The sequence below is a fragment of the Polyodon spathula genome, chromosome 7 (genome assembly GCF_017654505.1).
Source record: "Polyodon spathula isolate WHYD16114869_AA chromosome 7, ASM1765450v1, whole genome shotgun sequence".
In the NCBI taxonomy this organism is placed as follows: Eukaryota; Metazoa; Chordata; class Actinopteri; order Acipenseriformes; family Polyodontidae; genus Polyodon; species Polyodon spathula.
The window spans coordinates 51,276,434-51,297,404 of NC_054540.1; the positions used below are offsets into that span (position 1 = coordinate 51,276,434).

The window sequence follows — 20,971 nt, forward strand, 5'->3', positions numbered from 1 at the left end:
CTGAGGTGCTGGCTGAAGTTCTACTTGACCATCTAGTGCAGGAATAGTATCTTTTCATTCAATAGAATACAGGTAAAAAAAAAAAAAATCACAAAAATATAAATCCATTTTTTTTTAACACTCACCAAAAGATAAAGACAAAGAATATTAGTGACTGCTACTGCTGCCTCCTGATACCTGGGACTTTTGTTTGAACCAGCGCTTCAATATCTGGAGCAAATGACTGGGCTGAGGATATCTTGAGTATTGAGTTAAGCTGTGTGTCATCTAGTTGAGAATGACATTTTTGATTTGTTGATATTCATGACAGATAAAACTTGCTGCTTGACATACTATTTCAGCAGCTTTTAGCAGCATTTCTTAAAAAAAAAACTCTACATCAGAAAATGGTTTTGAAGAAACACATATTTTGTAAGCAATCACATAGCTTGCAAGCATTAATAAACATTGATTGCTGCTTTTAAATGACTCCTAATTCAGACTATTTATCTTAACTTAACATTCCTGTATCATGTCATTATCATTTTTCTTGCCATGATTTGCTTCATAGTGTCTTTTAATGTTACATTATTTAAGAGGTTTTGGGTTCTTCTTTGTATTTTTTTTACTGTCACTCAGCCCGTGCCAAGCAGTCAGGGTATCAGATCAGGCCCGCCAAACAAACAACCCCTAGTCTAGAGGAAGAGAAGGCAGACTCATTTTAGCATTCAACCAACCCCCAGAGGGGGAGAGAGAATTACAGCAATCTAGGATAAAGTAAAGACAAGCCAAAAAATGTGCTTTTGTACACAATTTTAATTTTAATTTTATTTTTACAAATGACATAAATCTAAAAATAAATACAAAAACAAAATTCCTACACTTCATTGCAGGGCATTCTCTGCCCTATCAGATTACTGAAAATACTGCAATAACAAAATAAGGTGGTCTACTTTCATATTTTCAGATATTAATGAAAAATAATTAAAATAAGGACTGGACAGATTTGACGTGATGAGTCTGTAAGATATTTAAATGCTTCTGGAAGGAAAAGTTACCATCAATCAGTAATTCCTCAATTTGCAGCAAAGTCTGTTCTTCAAAACATCCCACAGTCATCACATTTGAGACTGTTCTTTGTGAAACATCAGTCATTTGTGCAATCTTGGTCACAGAAGCATCTGCCTGCCCTCTGTCAAAGACTGTCAGATTTGCTGTCTTGCTAACAGTGAACTAATTTCAAACAAGATTGTTGTGTATATAATGTTAGGGGTTCTACTTGCATAACAAAATCGTCAGTGATAGAAGGAGCAGTCAATTTTTTTACACAAAGTGTGTGTTACAAATGACTGATATTGTGTCTCCTTAAACATCACCCCATGTTTAATCTGCAAGCTTTAAAGAAGATTTATAAGTTTATATGGTTGTAGTTACAGATTGCTTTTAACACTGTTGCCAGTGAGTATCCTATTTTCCTATGCATTGTATTTCTTAAGAAGATCGCTCTGCCAGTGGCGTTTGCGGTCTGGGAAGTGTGAAGGAATTTTGATCCTCCTGAAATCCTCGATGCACTTTTTCAGCTCCTCCTCCATTTCCTTCTTCTCCTCAGCCTCAGGGTCCTTGGGAGCAGCCCTATTTTCACAGGCCTGTGACTGCCCGCTGGGTGCCTGCTGGCTGGGTAACTGCTGGCAGGGTATTTCCACTGCCTCCACCTTTCTAGGCAGCTGGTCAAGCCGAAGAGTTGTGGGTCGTGTTGGGGTGCCATGGGGAGACGGCTCTTGCTTTTGCTTCCCAGGCTGGTGTGTTGGACCTGCTAGTGAGGCATCCTGGACAGGAGGTGGTGTAGGCAGGGGAGGGGGTGGCAGCTCCTGGCTGTCCTTCATGTCATAGCTTACCAAGGTCCCCAGGTCCTCAGGCTCTGGAGGTGGTGGTGGTGTCACCACTAAGCAGCCATTCCGAATATCCTGCCTTGTGTTGGTCTCTGTTTGCCTATCTGGGCTGGAGGCAGTCAGGTCGTTACAGCTGGCTGTGCCGGTGTCTAAGCACTTCTGCATGTCACCCAGTTGGTCCTGCTGCTCCCTGACACCCAGCGAGACATTGGATGCCAGCTGCACTCCTGCACCAAAGAAACAGAATAACATGAGTTGTTAATAGAATCTGTTGCTAGGAAAGTACAAGATTGCTTATACCTAGACTAAAACAAAATACAAGTTTTCAAACAAATGAACCCTTTTGGCAGTATTCCAAAATTAGATTTGGCATTAGAGGCAGTGTAGCTCTTCCAATACTCCCTTGTTTGTCCTCCTAGATTGTATACCCTGGCTCCACAATAACTAAACAGTAACTAAGATTTCATGTGCAAACTGAGTCTGTCCACTAATCGATTGTCCAATGGACAAGACAAAGATCATTTTGAATTTCTTCTTCCTAACTACTTCATGCCTGGATTCCAGCAGTGCAATCCATTGTGAGTAACAAGAACACCAGTACAGTCATTTCACAGCCTCATAGACTGCATAATTTTTAATTAAGCTTGAGTTCTGCCCTGAGGGTACTTTCAGCTGATAAGAATGGTTTTCCAAAGGCTTTTGGTCTCCAGTGATCATGTAACATTAGATTAGCATCCTGTACTGCTGGTTATTTAGCGTATTGTTGCAGCAACCTTTAATTTGCCCTTTGCTTTTCATTTTATCACTGGTTTCATAATCACCTTGTCCGGTTGCAAGTCAGGCAACCAGAGAGGCTGCTCAGACTTCGTTGATTGCTTTATGAGTTTGAATGGCCACACTGCAGTGTGTGTGTGGGTGTATGGCTGGGGGGATTACATTAGCGGTCACTTTATGTTTTTGCAAATTTTTCTCTTCTAACAAGTGGTTGGGAAATATATATATATATATATATATATATATATATATATATATATATATATATATATATACATATATATATATATATATATATATATATATATATATTATTTTACAGTGTTTGCAAACATTGTTAGTGGTTCTGGGTTCTGAGTTATCACCATTTTTCTCTCAATCTGCCTTTATTTCCTTTGCGCTTGTCTAGAGGGACCTAAGTGCCAGGAATGCACTGACTTCCCAATTCCATTCAGATCATGAAATCTCTCTGTATAAATGTCACATGATTTAAGAAGCTCATAGCAGCTCAAAGTCAGGTAAAAGCAGATTAAAAAATAACTTAGCATTGAAGCAACAGAACTTATGAAAAATGCTGGCAAACACCATACAATAGTTGAAACATTTTGAATCTACTTAAAATCTTCTGTAATATTCAAGGAAATATTGAGGTAAAAACAAACCATGTTTTAAGATAATTTTCTTCTTCAAGTGTTTTGTTTGTTGAAAATGGAGAAAACTGAGCACTGTACACTGACAATGGGTTGTGGGGCAAACATGTGCATACCTGGGGTGATACATGCCTGTGGAAAGGATGGCTTGCGGGTAACGTCAGACTAGGAAATGCAGGACACACAATACTGGGGTTGAATGCCCTGCTGCGAGTTTTAATAATAAATGATATATTGAAACAAAACAAAACATTTTTTAAAGTAAATGGCATGTTAGCCAAAATAGGCAGACAGATACAAACATTGAACAAAAACACAAATAAGTATCGTGCTGGTTTATAACCAGCACATGTAGCAATTGTTATTTCTCTCTTTCAGTTCTCTTTACTCACATTCTGCCTCTGAACAACCAACCTTATTCAGCTAAAGCTGTGTGTTTCTATATATATAACCATCTCCAGATTAAAAATTAATTAATCAATCTGGAGACTGTCACATTCTACACAAGTTTAGCATGGATGGGGAATTTTAACCCCATCCATGCTGTAAAATAAAACAATGGATTTTTTAAACACAGAACCATACATTTGAATTAATAATAATATAAAATACACACAGGGGCGGGATGTACCCCATCACAATACCCCTTTCTCTTATTCCTTCAGGGAAGGCACAGGTTGACATCTGCAGTGAAGCTCACCTGAATGGCCTTTTCGACTTTTTAGGCAGTGATAAATATATTACAAAAGCACCAGCCAACTAAGTGCATGCTATCAGCCCTGTATCAACATAAATCAAATATTCTCTCATTCATCTTGACTGATTTTTAAAAAGGAGATCAATTATATAACATACAGTATCAATCACTTACGAGATGTAACAATTACATAAAACAAGTGTGCTACATATGGCAGATGTTTTTTATCCAATCCTTATAAGTATGAAGTAGATCCTGTTTTAAAAGTAATGAAATAATAAATCCTGCTGCCAGCCTCCTACATGCTATATACACCAAGAACAAGGCAGAGAGGCAGAGAGTTTTGGCTAATTGTACTATTTGTGTATCCTTTGTGACATTCATACAGCTTTACAGAACATGCAGTTCTTTGATTACAAGATCTTGATGTTAACGCTGCAGTGGCCCACAATCATGTTTATAATTTTGCACAAAATGATAATCTGGTGTCTGATGCTATGGCTTTTTACATTGCTATATTATGTTTGGGGGAAATGTGCAACAAACCAAACATTCTTGTTTTGTTGGACGATAATAGATCATCTTATATCTTTTTTGCTTTTTTAGGGATGACCCATGAATCAGGCACCGGGAGTGGGCAAGGTTATGACAGGTACTTGGAATAGGAGGAGCTATAACTGGGCAATTTGGCAGTTTTGCGCCACAAAATACTGTACCACTGTCAATGGCTATTTTGTGACAGCTGCTGGTGCCAACCTAAAATCTGGTCTTATAAAAGATTTGGCAGGAAAAAATGTCCATTGAGTTTTTTGGTTTAGATTTCAGCTTGTTTGACTGGCATGAGTACCTACTCTGAATACTAATGTTTGGTTTCTCAGCTGAGAAATAAATCCATAAAAATAAACTGCTGTTAAACACTGAACTAGATGTTTAATGTAACCTACTGCCCATTAACAGCTTTATTTGGAGCTGTTTGTAAGAACTCTGAACTTAAAAATTGGCTGTCTACAATATAACATCTCCACTGACAGATATGACTCCTGGTGACAAATCCCTCTTGATGAGGCTCATAGTACAGTTTGCTAATTTGAAAGTCAGTGTTGTGTTTGCCTTGAGGGGGGGCATGACACAATTCTCTCACAACAGTACTGATTAAATTTTATTGGCCCCCTTCGGGAAGTGTTTGTTTTTTTTTTTTGGAAGGGGGGCGGGGGTTGGGCTGGGCTGGCGGTGGGAGTATTTAAGTTGCTGGGGAAGATGGGGGAGAAAGCGATATAGGTCATTTAGGGCCTTATTTTTGAAGTGCACAGGCAAAGACACACTTTCTGAGAGGAATAAAAACGTTTTAACAATAAAAAACCAGGAAATATCAAAGTTGCAGAAAGCCATTCATTTAGTGTTCTGAGCATTTGTTATTGTTTTTTTTTAACTTTTGAATTGTATCATACAATGTATTGAAATTTTGATTTCTCATACATGATCTATAAAATTAAATTAAACTTTCATGCCTTTCAACAGGAATGAAAACTTGCATTTAGATATTTCCTTTCTAACATTTTGTAATAATGATCCTGAATTTCAGTAGGAATTGCTTGCCAGTCAGCTGGAGAGGGGTTAACTTCAGTACAGTAGAACTGAATGCCTGGGATAGCAAAATGACTAATCTGCTTATAGGTTTAGTGCCTGGGTGGCATGTTTGTCAGCACACTGCATCCTCTAGTTCATCATAGCAGCTCACGTTTCCCCCAAAAAAACCTTTTACCAAATCTATAGCTTAACTCAAAGGCTGCTGGGTAATGCAATGTAATGGACTGGCTTATAATATAATAATAATCTTTATTTTTATATAGTGCCTTTCATAGTGGACCACCATCACAAAGCGCTTTACAAGATACAAGACTAGGGTGTGTGAACTATGCATCAGCTGCAGAGTCACTTACAACAACGTCTCACTTGAAAGTTGGAGCACAAGGAGGTTAAGTGACTTGCTTAGGGTCACAAAATGAGTCAATGGCAGAGCTGGGATTTGAACTGGGGACCTCTTCAGTTACAAGCCCCTTTCTTTAACCACTAGACCACACATCCTCCTAATATCTAGTATACACTTATGTAAATTGCCCTCATGTTGCTGATTAATTTGTTAGGATGTGTTTGAATTAAGACTTCCTGTTACAAGTTAGTTTCAGCCATGATGGGCAAGACAACAGATCTGACTGACTTAGCCAGAAGGCTGATAGTAGAAGCTCAGTTGCATGTTGCATTCCCAATCTCCTAAAGGAATTAAAGGCAGTAATCATTGAGGAAAAGTCACACATCCATCCACAACAATTTCATCATCTTTGAAATGTGTCATGTGGAGTCACTGGCTTACCATGCTGGCCCTACAACTTATAGATCACGTTACACATTTCCAAACATTTCTTTATCACTACTGTATTTGGAGAAATAACAGTTCTCTTTGCGCCATGCTGCGAAAAACAGATTCAGCAAACTGTAGCGGCATCATTCTGTCCAGCTGTCCTAGAGCCAGCTAAAAAGTCAATACAGAGAATTCAACCATTAGGATTTAACAGCCAGGAAATCCATAACACATTGCTCACTACCAGGTTGCGAAAGGCAGCAAATTCAATACGTGAGATCTGCAGCGTTGTCTAAAAAGAGCAGATTTAATACTACAGATTCAATCATTAGACTAGAGATACAACAGGCTGTGTAGGTTTGTTTTACTTCTCTTATTCAGCACACTATATTATCTGAACTTATATCCAGGCTGTGCATATAGATTGGTAGTTAGATATTGTATGATAATTTATTTTGTTGATATAGTACAATTAAATAGTTTGAATGATCTTTTATATGTGCTGTGTACTGAAACTACTATCCCTTAGCCTCTTTGTAAATGAGCTATGTAATAAAAAAAATAAAATAAAAAAAAAAAAACAGTGTGACAGCAAACTCAATGCTAAACCCTATAATACTGTTGGAATGCATACACAGTGATGATAAATTCATCTGCTCAGTGATGATAAATTCATCTGCTTACACTGTTGTTATGGAAAAAAAAAAAAAAAAAAAAAACTAGGCAATGCAACTTGGCAAGTTGAGACGTCAAATGATTTAGTACCACCAGTAAAAGCCATGAAAGGAACTATAGTATATGCAACGCTGTGTTAATGCATCGCTGCTTAATAATACGGTGTGAATGGGAGAGAAGGAATCTGAGCTGCAAATCTACCTCCCGAACAAGAAGGGCATGAAGTAAGGTTGGTGGTGGGCCTTTACACGGATGAGCCAACTCAATGGTGGGACGGAAACGTAAGTCAGCCATCTTGGGGAAAGGGCGAAGCTGTAAGACTGCTGAACGGCTCTGTTGTGATCAGCTGTGTTGTGTGCAGTGATTGGATAGAGAGTGGCACCGCACTGATCACAGGAAGGAGTTTAGCAGTACAAAGGGGATGCAGCTACATGAGTATGGCCCCTTACGCTGACAAGCTGGAGTGTTGAATGTTTTGTTTTGTATTTTGCAGATTGAGACTACGGGAGCTGTCACAACATTACCAAGGATTACAGCACCACAGCGCACGAGCACTGGCACCCCGGACACTGTATTTCTTATTTGTTGTTTACTGCAAGCACGTATTGCAGTTCCCCAATACTATTGTTGGTAGCGGGGAATCACTTGTAAATAATAATAATAAAAATTAAAAAAAAAAAAAAAAACTTTGTGAATATTCCCTCAGTTTGGACCTTCTATTCTTCCTCACACCACTCACACCCTGACATATAGCCAAACGAGCATTGCAAAGCGACAATACAGTTTAAAGGGTTGACTTTAGTATTGTGGATGTTCAAAGAAATGCAGAAATTACATCGACAATATAGGTGACTTAAAGATTTAACCTCAATATTTTAAGGCCATTGCATGACATTCCCAACACTTCCCACACTTGCTAGTGTTTTCTATTGACTTGATATGCTCCATTCAGCACTACAGATCTATAGATAATCCTTTCCCTCTACTGGATCACTAGCCTTAAGTGCACATGAAGCTATATGCAAGGTGCTGACAGAAAGTAATGGCACTTTGGAAAATATGATGATTGGAGTTCATATACTGCCAACACATCTCTCAAATGAGAGCCAATGAGCACCCAAACTTAATAAATCCCTTTTCCCAACAACAGTACAAACAAAACAGACAAGCCCACAAAAACAAAAGAAAACAAACAAACAAAAAAAAAACCTAGAAACTATCTTAACTTCAAATATTTTTACACAGGGTAGCCTTTTGAGCAGGCTTGCTTATTTCCAGACATGTTGGGAGACATCACTACAGGAAATCAAAAGCTTACAGGCCTTGCAAATGTAATGCAGATTTAAGCACTATCTTTTTAATTATCTTTGGCACAAGGGCAGGAAAAGCACAGGCTTAGTAAGGCTCGCACTTTGCTTCTATGGCCTTTTTGCACTTTTGTAATGGAGAACCCTAGTTTGTCAATTTGTATGGGTCTTGATGTGGATTATGATTTGTTAGGAAGCTGCATTTATTATAGCAGCTTTCTAAAGTACTAGTACTTTTAAAAAGAATTGTTACATATTTATGAAAGCAGTAGCCTTAATTATAAGCCCATTTATCAAATTCAGATTTTAATAACTGGGCTTATAATTAAGGTTACTATTTCCATAAATAATAAGTAAATAATTTGACATCTAAAGAAAGCTAAAAAAAAAGGTACGAGACATTGGTAAATTAGTAGCATATTTAATAGCACATTTTGATAGTATGCTGGTAATGTTGTGGCCTGCTAATGGTTCTGCTATGGGATTCTTCTGGGTAATACTGAGGTAAGGGGATGCTGTTTCATAGCAATATTAGAAAATAAAACAAACAAAAAACAATGTTTTTGACTATTTTGTCCACTGGGACATTTTTCCTGTATCACTCACACCTTGCAACTGCGCATTTATTGGGCACCTTTAATAAGATCACCCATTTCCAAAATAAAAATAGCCTCCGTTAAGACATTAAAGACAAAGTCCCCAAGGGATTAAAGATAATTAGCGGAAAGATTAGGCTTCCAAGCTTCCAGATGGCTGAGGTGACACTGAGCTAACATGCCTTTATTCGACAGGTTGGCTGATTATGTTCTCATGTGAACTAATAAAAAATAAAGCCTTGTAATTACAGTGGACAAACATTAAAATGTATTTCCTTTTCCTAAATAATGATTTAATTTAATTTAATTTTTTTTATGGAAACACAATCCTTAGTGAAATATAGCACACTAAATAAGGTATATCAGTAGCATACATAGTCCTTGCAAAGAATATAGAAACACATGGTACAATTATCTTGAAAATTTGGTCACTATGATCTATCACATACTTGATTGAATCTCAGAGCAAATCCCTATCAACATCATACAAGTATAGCTTTCTTTAGCTATAGCCAAACTAGCATATGTGTTGTTAACAGTGACAATGACAATTCTGAAAACCTAGCCTTCAATATATCAGTCTATCAGGGTAAGGACTGTGCCACAATTAGGGCTCAATGACACCACTGGGTGTAATAATTGTACCTTACTTGTAAATTACATTTAGAATGCTATGACATCCTTATGTCCGTAGCCCATAGATACTGTTTAAAATATAAAACAAAAAAAGCCTGGTTGAAAAGTAATTAAATTGTTCTGATGAAGATCAGTTGTGGTATGTGCATGCCTGTTTTTGTTTTATACTTTGAGAACACCTCATCCAGTTGTAATTTTTATAATGATGTCACACCATTCTAAATATACGATTTTAGACCACAGAATATGGTCCACTATCTCTACATACAGTAAGACAGATTATCTACACAGTATTAAAAAATGGAGCAAATATATCTAGCACTCACTGCCAGGTAATTAGTATCAAGTTTATTATTATTGTCTGTGTTTCCTGCCTGCCTGCTTTGGATCCACCCACACACCATGCCTCCCTCTCAAAGGTTGAGGTCAGCTGATCCAAGCTGCACACAGGGCCTCTAAAAGAGTAGCTCATGAGAGCAGTTTGAAGCCTGCAGAGAACTGGAAATCATTTGAAGTTATTTTTAACATGGTATCCCTTTGATTTTGAGCATGCATGCAAGGTTACAAAGCATGTTTCATGTTTTCCCCACAATGGGATGGTGAAGTAAATATTTTAGTGTTCACCCTCTCAGTTGGGCTTTCGGATTAATTTTACAATGCTTGGTTTCCAAGTTCATATAGGTATTCTGAGGTGAAGTAGTTTATAAATGTCACCAGCCAACCTTGATAAAATGACAGCCTTGTTATGAACAGTGTAGTGCTGAAAAATAATGAGAAGAAAAAAAGACCATAGCATACAGCATATCTTCAAATCAGTTGTAAAGCTGGCATTATGGGAGAATAGTCACCCAGTTTGGGGAGGCAGCTGGTGAATGTTCCCCTCTAAATGTGGATAAGTTAAGAGAGCTGGCATTTTCAGTCAGGGGGATTCAATGATAATATTCCATGTGATTTTCCTGATGCAGAGTTAAACACATTTTCCAGAACGACAGCATACATGTGTTTTCAATTTGGAGATTATTACATAACAAGAGTTTAGCAATTTTAGCCATATTTTGAAGTTTGATTGAGTACAACTTTAGAACAGGGAATAATGCAGGTCATACAGTGCTTCTTTGATGGAATCTATCACTTAGTGACTATAGACTGTAATTATATTCTAATGAAAGCAGTAATAAGTTAAGATACAAGTTTTGAGTAATGTCTTTATCAAGTACATATAAGGTAGAAAATGTTGCCTACTTCTGATTCTTTAAAAATCAGCCACCATGAATTTCAGTTTGTACTGTATGTCTTTTTACTAGTCAGCTGTTGCAGTATTTACTCTTGCAGAAACGTTGGACAAATACTAATGGGAAACCTTTATAATAATAGTGTATTACCTTGAAGAACAGAAGCAGAACCATCTGCATACAAACAATAGCAACATATTTCTGAATAAATATTGCAGGTCTTGACGCATTTAAAGAGACATAAAAAAAAAACCATCCTGAATGAAACATGAAGGGTTCAAGGAAACCCTTTAAGTTAGTGTACTGCAATAGGCTTAGAGGAAGTATTGTACACTTACAGTATGTGAAGTTCAAATGTATAACCTTGAGCCTCTTGTTTAACATACCATACAGTGTTGATGTCCTTGCTTCTGAAATATTCATTCTAGTTGCTCATTAACAAAATACTGTATCAGCATACATGGGAATCCAGTCTCTCACTCAGAGAAGAACTGGATGTTGTAATACAAATGAACAGAGAAACAACTCCTTAGCAATGAGACAAAAGATCATTGACATTTAGAGAGAAATTTGCATCTGTTTTCTGATTGTGATTTCTGCATTCCTTCAGGAGGTGTAGTTGAGGTTTATTTTGACTAACTGCAATATATTATGCGCATATGATACACAGCCCTTGACAGCGACCAGCCTCACTCTAAAAAGAACAGTTTGTGTTTATAGTAAATATAGGGTTACCTGTCAGCTTGAGTGGCTGGTTGCTGTAGTCCGGATTCTGCCAAGAAGCATCTTTACCTGTTCATAGAAAACAAGCTCATGACAGCTACATTCTCAGAAAAGCAAAGCATTCACATTTTTAAATTGCTATAGGTTTGGTTTAAGCTTAGAATAGCTGAAGGCTATAGAAGGCCTCCTCTTTCAAAGATTTGTTTTTCATATTCAGTATCATTCTTAACTGGTGAAAATATGATTATGCTATTTTCTGTCCATATCATTGAACAACTGAACAGGTGGCATGAATCAGTTTTAAAAGTAGCTTTATACTTTTTGAAAACAATACATTTACTCAGTATCATCTTTAGTCTAACACATACTGTATTTACCTGACAGGTTTTGGAAATCAAACATTTTAGCCAGCATGTTCATACTTCAGTATTCACTGTAATTTAAACCAAACCACCATCTGTTCAAACCCAATACTATAAGGAAGCACTGTGCATTGCCTGCAGTGCAAAATCACGCCCCATTGTACAACATATTAACTTATCAGAAAACAGAAAATGTAAAGTGTTACTGAAGACCTGTTAATTTCTATGCACAGGGTGACATTTTATTGTTAATTGACATTAGTAAGTAAACAGGATAAGATCTGTAACTGTGGTTGATGTGGTTTGTATACATGATTTATAATATCCTGCACAAGATGAAGGCAATGTTCAAAATTGCACTTTAACTGAAAAATAAATCACTATTAACTAACCATTAACAATTAAACACATTTGTTAACATATTATTAAGGAAGTTATTAAAAGTTAATACACAAAAGGGTCTATTAATATATAAAGAATGATCATAGTATACCACCTCTCTCTCTCTCTCTCTCTCTCTCTCTCTCTCTCTCTCTCTCTCTCTCTCTCTCTCTATAAAATTTTAATTACATTTTTTTAACGTTTTCCCAGGCTGGTTTGGAGCTGCAGCCTATCCTAAATGCAAGAGTCGAGTCCGGACAATGTCCCATTCCGGACCAGCCCTTTGTAATAGCTCAGGTCCTTGTACCAACAGAAACATGAGAATCCCTATTCTCTTTTAAAGTGGCTGTTTACTATGCTTTCCGAGTTAATTGTTTGCTAAGACTCATTCACTGATTGTAAAGAGACTGAGGTTATTATTCCCATGTGTCCTGGCATAGAGTGTCTTGGCCTGCAACATGGTTGAGAGGGAGTGGGAAGGAATTTCATCATCACGTGAGAGAAGCGATAAAAGGTGAATGTTTGGAGTAAGCTGAATGGCATATTTCACAGGTAGGAAAATCATCAGAGTACTGTAATTATCACAGCAAAGCAGAAACTGGCCAGCTACAAGAAAGAGGAGACAATCACAAAAGTAGATTATATTAAATTCCACTATAACATGTTTTGTTTTTTGTTTTCTTTTTCGCAATAGAATGCTGGTGTAGCGCTTACTGAAAGACATTTTAGTCTGGACAGAGACCTACATGAAAAGCAAGCACCCTGATCTGATAGGAAACACAAGGCACCATCTAGACTAGGAGAGTAATGGGACAAGGGGTTCATCTGCTTGTTTCGGTACAATCTGGAATAGCAGAGACAAATGTAACAATACAAAACATCTTATGCCTGGTGTTTGTGCCAAGGGATTTAATTTGACACAGGGATCACTGTTGTAAATAAAGAACTGTAGCTACTACACTGAGCAACTGACTATCAGTAGCAATATCCTGACTTCCATCCTCTCGCTCCAGTTATTGTTTCTAATAACAAAAAAACAAAACAAAACAAAAAAAAAAACACACATTTGTATTTTCAATGTAGAAACCAAATCCCCACAACACTTAGGTCATCACACAATAGCTTTATTTTCTCAATTGAGTCACATTAGGCATACTATTTCAAGACATCAGAATTGGATTTGCTCACTATTTGGCACACATTCATGCACTTCAAACCTTCAGCCAAGATTTTAACAACAGAGAGTTATGACAGGAGCCTGAAGTAATTCCTAAAACAGGCATGAATTCCTTGGGTTTTTGGCGGAGGTTTAAACAAAATGTTTGACAGACTGAGAGGACATCCTTGTTTTGAAAAGGATGCTGAACTAAACAAAACTGTCAAATTGCTCTGGAAATCAATACAGATAAAAAAAAAAAATAATAAATACAAATAAACAGCATTATTGCTACCGGTTTTCACTTTAACCTATAGATATTTAAAGACACTGGGAATTCTGTATTTAAAACCCTTTTAAAAATATATCATAAGACTGATCCTTGAAAAGTTCTTCATACTTTGCTGAATAACAGAGACCTAATATAACAATATATACTTGGATTTCTCTATAGTTAGCTGTGCTTCTAATTACACTACAGACACAAAACTGTGACAGGCTGATAATCGTCTAGCAGTGAAGCTGTAGTCTCAATTTTCGAAAAACAAACAACAAAAATCAAAACATTGTGCTCTCTGGTGGGTCTCCAGTATTGTCTCAGTATTGCAGGTTTTGATTCAAGTTCTGTAACAACATAAGGGCAGCCTAGTCAGCAAATCTTTGAGCCACAACCTACACCTTCCTGAAGCACCAGAGTATTAATGTATATACAGACCAAAATTAAGAAGTACTGCAACAAACATGTAAGCCACACATCAATGACACTCATACTTTCAAATAACTAAAAAAAGAAATAATCAGATTTAAATTAAATCTTAGATTACAGCACTATTTTATCGAACATTAAATAACATGACATGTTATATGATACCATGACCATAGTGGAGCTATAGTTTTGATTTATTCCAGGTCCTGATCTTCCTATCTATGAACAGGTACTTTAGATCAGCAAAAATAGATATGTTAATGTTTAGAGAAAAAACAAAACAAAGGAATAAAAAAGGCTTATATTTAACTCCCTTCTGATGTATTTATTGATTACCGTTTTTACTTCTTATATATTTTCAAACAATAAAAGACATTGAAAGATTATCAAAACAGTTGAGTGTTAAAAGTTATGGGTGGATTGTTATAGCTAACGGCCTGGTATTATAATAGAGCATTTTCTCTGCATTAAATATATATTTCCAGTACTGTGCTATGCATGAGCCTTTTCTTGGTATTGCAGCAATGTTAGCAATTCAAGTTGCAGAGGACCTCAGACAGTAAGGTACTTCATATGACTTGAAGAAACCAAGTGGAAAAACAGTCATGAAATAAACCATCTAGTCCAGATGACGCAGGTTTAATGACCCCTGTCAAGTTCCCTGCCAAGCTCCCTTGCTACTACTCAGCGGAAAGCTGCCATTGAGTTGCGTCACCCTCTACAGGCTAGGCAATGAAAGAATTGCTCGTTTTTAGTGGGTGTACCCTCAGCTAAAGAGCACTGTTGGACAAACTCTCTCTCTCACTCCTGAGTGGGTTGCACTAGGAAAGAAACCCTACCCTGTAAAGAAAGCATCTATTCTTTATTCTGCCTGCTTACAACATGAAAGGAACTAGTCTGAAGGTCATCACCAATCTGCTACATTAGGAAGGTCTGCACTGACATAATACCATGGTTTTGCAGTTTCTATCTCTATACAGCATGACGTTTCCTCCTGATCGTAAGATTACCCGTACACTGCAAACTGTAGAATACCTACGCTATTTAGAAAACAGTGCAACAAAACATATGGTTATAAGATGAAGTGTCTGGAGCAAACAGATTCCAATGAATCTGTATAAACTCAGTGTTACCAGCATAAGAACTCAGTGTTACCAGTATAACTGAGATTTGTATTCCATTTTAGAATGCCTAAACTGTTAACAATATGATTTTGTGTTCTAGAAATTTTAAGATTTGTGGCTTTAGGATTTTATCCAGAGATGCCCTACATTTAAATACTACCCACAGTGAACTCATACCTAAGATTATCTTTTATTTGTACAGATTTTTTAGTACTGTTTGCAGACTTGTTTAAGGGACCAACATGTCACAGAATTTACTCATGCTCTTTCATCAGATAAAAAGTGGACTTTCACCTTTAACTTTAAACACTTAACCACAAGAAGATATTCAGTAAAATGTTATTTTTAGTTTCACAAAAAATGCAGATACATTTGTTTTTATTACGCACATTTACATTATCCATGTACGGACAGTGACTGCAAGAATAGAATCATGAGATAAAGCATTTACTCTGAAAAAAATAATTGTTTATATATAGCAGGATATTAGTTGAAGGAATGGAAGCCAGTATCAAAGATGAAAGAAAAAGTGAGGGGTTTTAGAGACTTCATAAACCCTAAGACTAAAGATAACACAGTTTATAGTTAATTGTATCCTCAGATTGTTTAAAATTAAATTCTTATGAAAATATGATAAAAACACGTTTTAAAAAAAAAAAAATCAGATACAGAATTATTCTAAATCAATATGAGACAGAAAACTTCTCAGCTGGCAGAGAGAGAGAGAGAGCAAGCAACATAACCAATTTTCAGTTTGAAACACAAACATTAAGTAAATTATATGAAGCACTTACCATTTAAAAAAATAATTAGATCTATTTCTAACTTATAATTACACAGTTTTCTCGAACATAGCACAGTGTACAGTACACCCCCTTGAATAAATGGGTACACATGTACGGCATCTATCCCAAATGGTTATTTCTGGCCATTCACAGTCCATGCTGGACATAATGCAATATGTTTATAGTGCACATTGTTGGGCACTTTTCAAGACAGTTAACCACCTTCAAAGATGGGCTTATTTTAGAAAAGGTTTTGTAATTTAGCTGTTTCGCCATTTTAATAAACATAATTCAAATCCAGACTGTAAAACTAGCTGATAATAGTTTTACTGCTGATAATTGTTAAATTATTATTATTTTTTTTTAACAGAATTGTTAACAATCTTTTTTTTTTTTTAACAGAATGATTGTTACCGTGACATTTATTTCTTAACCTTAACATAGCTGAAAGTTATTTGTAGTTTTAATCCACAAATAAACAACCCAAAATAGTCTGCATGTAAACATTCCATTTAACCCAACTTTAAAGAACCTGTCATTTAACAGCTTGTTAGCTGATCTGCAAACACCTCCATATTGTCACCTTTAAATAGCCATTTATGGAAAGAAGTAGCCAACTTCTTACAGAATGTGGCTTTTTTTGGCTAATAAAAAAATAAGAAACCTGTAACGGTCCCAATGGTCCCACGTATGAAAGGCTCAATTAACCCAGAACAGGGATATACTGTACTGTATTTATAGGCAAGTCAAATCATCGCATCAATGCAGGAATAGCGTATCCATCTGTCTGCCCTGTGGATAAGGGAGAGGCTTACAATAAATTTAACTGTCCTTGCAAAACAAAATGATTGCAACATGCTTTCTGCTGCCACTCTGCATCTCCTTGTGCTGTTATATCTGCCCTGTAGATTCATAGAGTGCATCAACCACAGGAGTTAGTTATGAACATTTAAATTCAACAAGCCACCAGCTAGAATGGATAATATAATAATGAAATTTGAGAATAAAAAGAGAGAATCTAACTCTATTAAAATGGTATATGAGCTTGTTAACATTATAAGTCAGGGGTATGAGGTTGTAGAAACAAAAAGGTAAACTAGATCAGACAAACAAAAGACTGACTAAAAGAAGACATTAAAAGCTATTGAAAGGCATTACCCAGGCATTTCAAATAACACAATGCAACATACAATATAATTAGTTGTCATTATGCAGTAGCAATACTTAATTTACAATGTTTTAAAAAAAATAAAAATAAAAGTCACATTGTACTCGACCAATTTTTTTTCTTCAAATTTTTTGGTGAATTTCCTTTACATGTATCACAGTTTGATCCAAAGGCCGAATGCTGTCCGACACAGCTGGCCATTGGTATGGCTTCTTGTTATTATATTTTACATTTTAGAATTTAATAGACACGTATTGTCTTGTGCCACACATACCTTAGGGCACATTCTCTGACCAAACCTTTGCTGTCCTGTCTAGCAATAAAATTGCATTGTTTTCTTAAAATGTGGAAATCTGGGGTTGAAAAGTTCACTATTTGTGAGAAGACTTTGATACTTTTGAAAATATAATGAACAAAACAACAATGAATCATTTTGCCATTTTTTTCATGCCATTAACTTCCTACTGAGGTGAAACAGTTTTTCTATTTCCAGCTCAAAAGCAGTTACATTTAGTTAATTTTTTTTAAAAAATGTAGGCCTACATACTGTGCCATATCCACAAATCCCTTACTACCAGGCTACGTTTTTACATTTTTTTTGTAAAACAAAAATCAAAGTGCTTGGGTTACAGAACCAGCAATAAACAAGTATGGTGACTAATAAATTAACCCGCATAGTTACTATTTTTTGTGTTTCCTTGTTAGAAAAAAAAAAGTGTTAACTTAGCACAATGGTAAATTCTTTGTGAATATGGCCCGTTGTATCTGAAGTCTACTATGTTGCTTACATTAGGATCCATTTCAAGGTACCTTTTATACAATTTCAACCAATAAATTTGTCTCCTGCAAAGAATGAATGAGGGATCATGTTTCAAAATATTACCACATGGTCCTCCATTTCATCTTCTTTATTTTTCTCCATTAAAAAAAGTTTACCAGCCCATCAGAACTCAACCAGTGATCAGCAAGTGACATGGATTATCCCCTTTCCCACTCGTCAGACATTGCTGTTTGATTTAAAGACATTTCATCAAAGTCACAGCTTCATATAGAAGTATGATATGATATATATATATATATATATATTATATATATATATATATATATATATATATATATATATATATATATATAAAAGACACAACAAAAGGTCTAGTCTCTCCGCAGGGTGGAGGAAGCAGAGGCTGGTAGGTGGCGGGTCAGCTGACTGCAGGAAAAGCTGAGATCAAGCGGGAGGGCAGCGGATGGGAGTCTGGGATACATTGGGATGGAAGTTCTACCTCTAAAGCAATGGAACCACGACAGTACAAGAATCAAACGAAAGGGTGGGATAGTATCTGTGCTCACTCACGGTAGAAAACATATTCGGTGTAACTGGTCCAGATTTTGTCATCTGTTTGGTCATGGGCGAAAGCGCAGGTGCCTGTGGAATTGCAGGCCACCATGTGGAAACCGGAATCTGCAAGCTTATCGAAGGCTTGTTCCAGGAAGGTGAACTTCAGGTAGTAGCGGGAAGTGTACCTCTCAGGGGGGCGGTCTGGGTCCCGACTTTCATTCAGAGTGTCACCAAACACTTCTTTAGCCAGGGAGGTCTTGCCACAGACCATAATTCGGGCCACCCTTCTGAATTTGGCATCAGTTTGGCTGTCACGGCCCAGGGTGTAGGAGCCACGGTAACCGATGGTGATAAAGCCAGCACGGCGCGATTCAGAGCCGGGCCCTTGGGTAATGCTAGAGCATGCTATGGCACCTAGTGAGGCGATGTTCCTGGCTGTGTCTGCATTGGGTGATGACTCTTCTGGGTCACTCTGGCATGCGTCATCCCCGATGGAGTTTTGTTTGCTTATCTTTGGGGTAAGCAGTTTGACCAGCTCAGGTAGGTTAAAGTACTCTGCCTCCCTCTGCAGCCGGCTGCGCTCTGGGAAATGATCTGGGAGCACCAGCTGCTGGTCTCGCATGTAGTCCAAAATGTAGCGGAACAAGAACCCGTCTCTGTCCACAAAAAAACGGCCCTTAGTGTCCCTGGCCAGGGTCTTGATGTTTTTCCGGTTAAACATCTCCCAGAGTAGGGAGTCAGGAACACTGGTGACAGTAGTGTAACGGGTGATGTACACCTGTCCACCCACATTCAGCTCAATGATTTCAGGAAAAATGGGCTCTTCTCCTGGGAGGGTACAACTGGCATTATCCGGCAGGGCCATAATTGCTTCAGTTGATATCCCACTTCCTGGATTACAAATATGTTAGAGGTGGGCTGACCAACCCTCCACCTACACAACCTTAACACTGGATAACTGCCAAAAGATGAAAAGGGATAATCACTGGAAGGTCCAAAATTATTTGTGCATTAACTAACAAAAAATAAAATAGCCTGTATCAGATTTCAAAAAGATGAATTGAGAATGTTCAAAATGTAGTCAAGTCCAAATATTTAACAGGAAAAGCTGTATTCATATTGGTCTCATGTCTGTTCTCTTCATTATCAAAGTATGTTCCTTCTTAGCCCAAACTTTTAAATTGCAAGGAAAACTCCCCTTACTGGTGGGTAATAAAAAAAAAAGAGGTAGGTTAAAAAAACTGTCCTTTCTTCACGCTGGTGTAAATATTCATTCACAAAACACCGTATCTATCAATATAATCACTTCAAGGCAATGCATCAAAATAAAATAAATACAGATATATGATTTATTTATTTTACCAACGGAGAATTTTTTCGATTTTAGTAGCACAGTCTGATGTCTGTGAAATCAATCCAATTCAGCACGCACAAGAAGCAATTTTAACATACAACGATATACCCTCCTCAATCGTGCTATTTTCTTCTGTTTTTTTTTTTTTGTTTTGTTTTGTTTTTTTATAAATGTATAAATCCTTTTCTGGAAAAAGCACCATTAACTGCCTCTCGCGAAAAAAAAGGCTAAATCACGTCAAACAAACAAAGCCACAATAAGAAAAATAAACCCTGGTGCTGCTTTGATGGGGAAAGCAGTCAGATGCGACGTTCGCCTCCTCTCCCCGATGCTCGTGTCTTTTCAAGCTGTTTTCTCCTGCTAAACACTGCTCTCCAGATTATACACTTCTCATTAACTCCACCTCTCTGTGTTGATGTCACGTTGGCTCTGTTCCAGCCAGATTCAGAGGCTTGCATATATATATATATATATATATATATATATATATATATATATATATATATATATATATATATACACACACACACACACACACATATATATATATATATATATATATATATATATATATATATATATATATATATATATATATATATATATACTGAACTGCGGATATGAAAACTCTGACGACATAGATTTTTTGTGACTTGTCTCGAAAACTCAATGATATTACAAAATAATGTTTGTCGTAAGTTGATAACTGTACATCAATTTTTAATTATTAATTTTGTTTTACAAAAATTTTTAACAAATTTAACTGTACATCCGCCCCCGTCTATGATTTCGAAATTTTTCTGTTCAAAATTATTCAATATATATATATATATAATAGATACTATATATATATAATATATCTATATATTATATTTACTATAATATATATATATATTGGAGGTCCAACTCGCGGGGGGAATAGGCAACTTAACCAAAAAAAAATAAAAAAAAAACTTTTTTGTATGTTAACACAGTGACCCCCAGTGGAAGCAAATACTTACTTCGAGATATTTTGTTCTTGCAAATATTTGGGAGAACATGTGATGTCATTGTACTGCAGATCCAAATACTGTATTTCTGTT

At 36.6% G+C, this 20,971-nt stretch overlaps 2 protein-coding genes across 2 annotated transcripts; both read right to left on the minus strand.

The window, feature by feature from the left end:
- Nucleotides 1-878: 878 nt before the first annotated feature.
- LOC121318730 (BTB/POZ domain-containing protein KCTD8-like) lies at nucleotides 879-18,238 on the minus strand. The gene is made up of 2 exons (XM_041255735.1): nucleotides 11,530-18,238; nucleotides 879-2,095 (listed from the first exon to the last, which is right to left on the minus strand). The coding sequence occupies exon 2, from the start codon at nucleotides 2,031-2,033 to the stop codon at nucleotides 1,455-1,457; it is 579 nt and encodes a 192-aa protein (XP_041111669.1). The 5' UTR covers nucleotides 2,034-2,095; nucleotides 11,530-18,238; the 3' UTR covers nucleotides 879-1,454.
- A 60-nt stretch (nucleotides 18,239-18,298) lies between these two features.
- Nucleotides 18,299-20,234, minus strand: LOC121318729 (BTB/POZ domain-containing protein KCTD12-like). Its single transcript, XM_041255734.1, has one exon. The coding sequence runs from the start codon at nucleotides 19,398-19,400 to the stop codon at nucleotides 18,543-18,545; it is 858 nt and encodes a 285-aa protein (XP_041111668.1). The 5' UTR covers nucleotides 19,401-20,234; the 3' UTR covers nucleotides 18,299-18,542.
- Nucleotides 20,235-20,971: the final 737 nt, after the last annotated feature.

What these genes read in the sequence shown, in the direction of transcription:
- LOC121318730 (XM_041255735.1), bottom strand. Translation starts at nt 2,033, where the DNA reads ATGCAGAAGTGCTTAGACACCGGCACAGCCAGCTGTAACGACCTGACT.
- LOC121318729 (XM_041255734.1), bottom strand. Translation starts at nt 19,400, where the DNA reads ATGGCCCTGCCGGATAATGCCAGTTGTACCCTCCCAGGAGAAGAGCCC.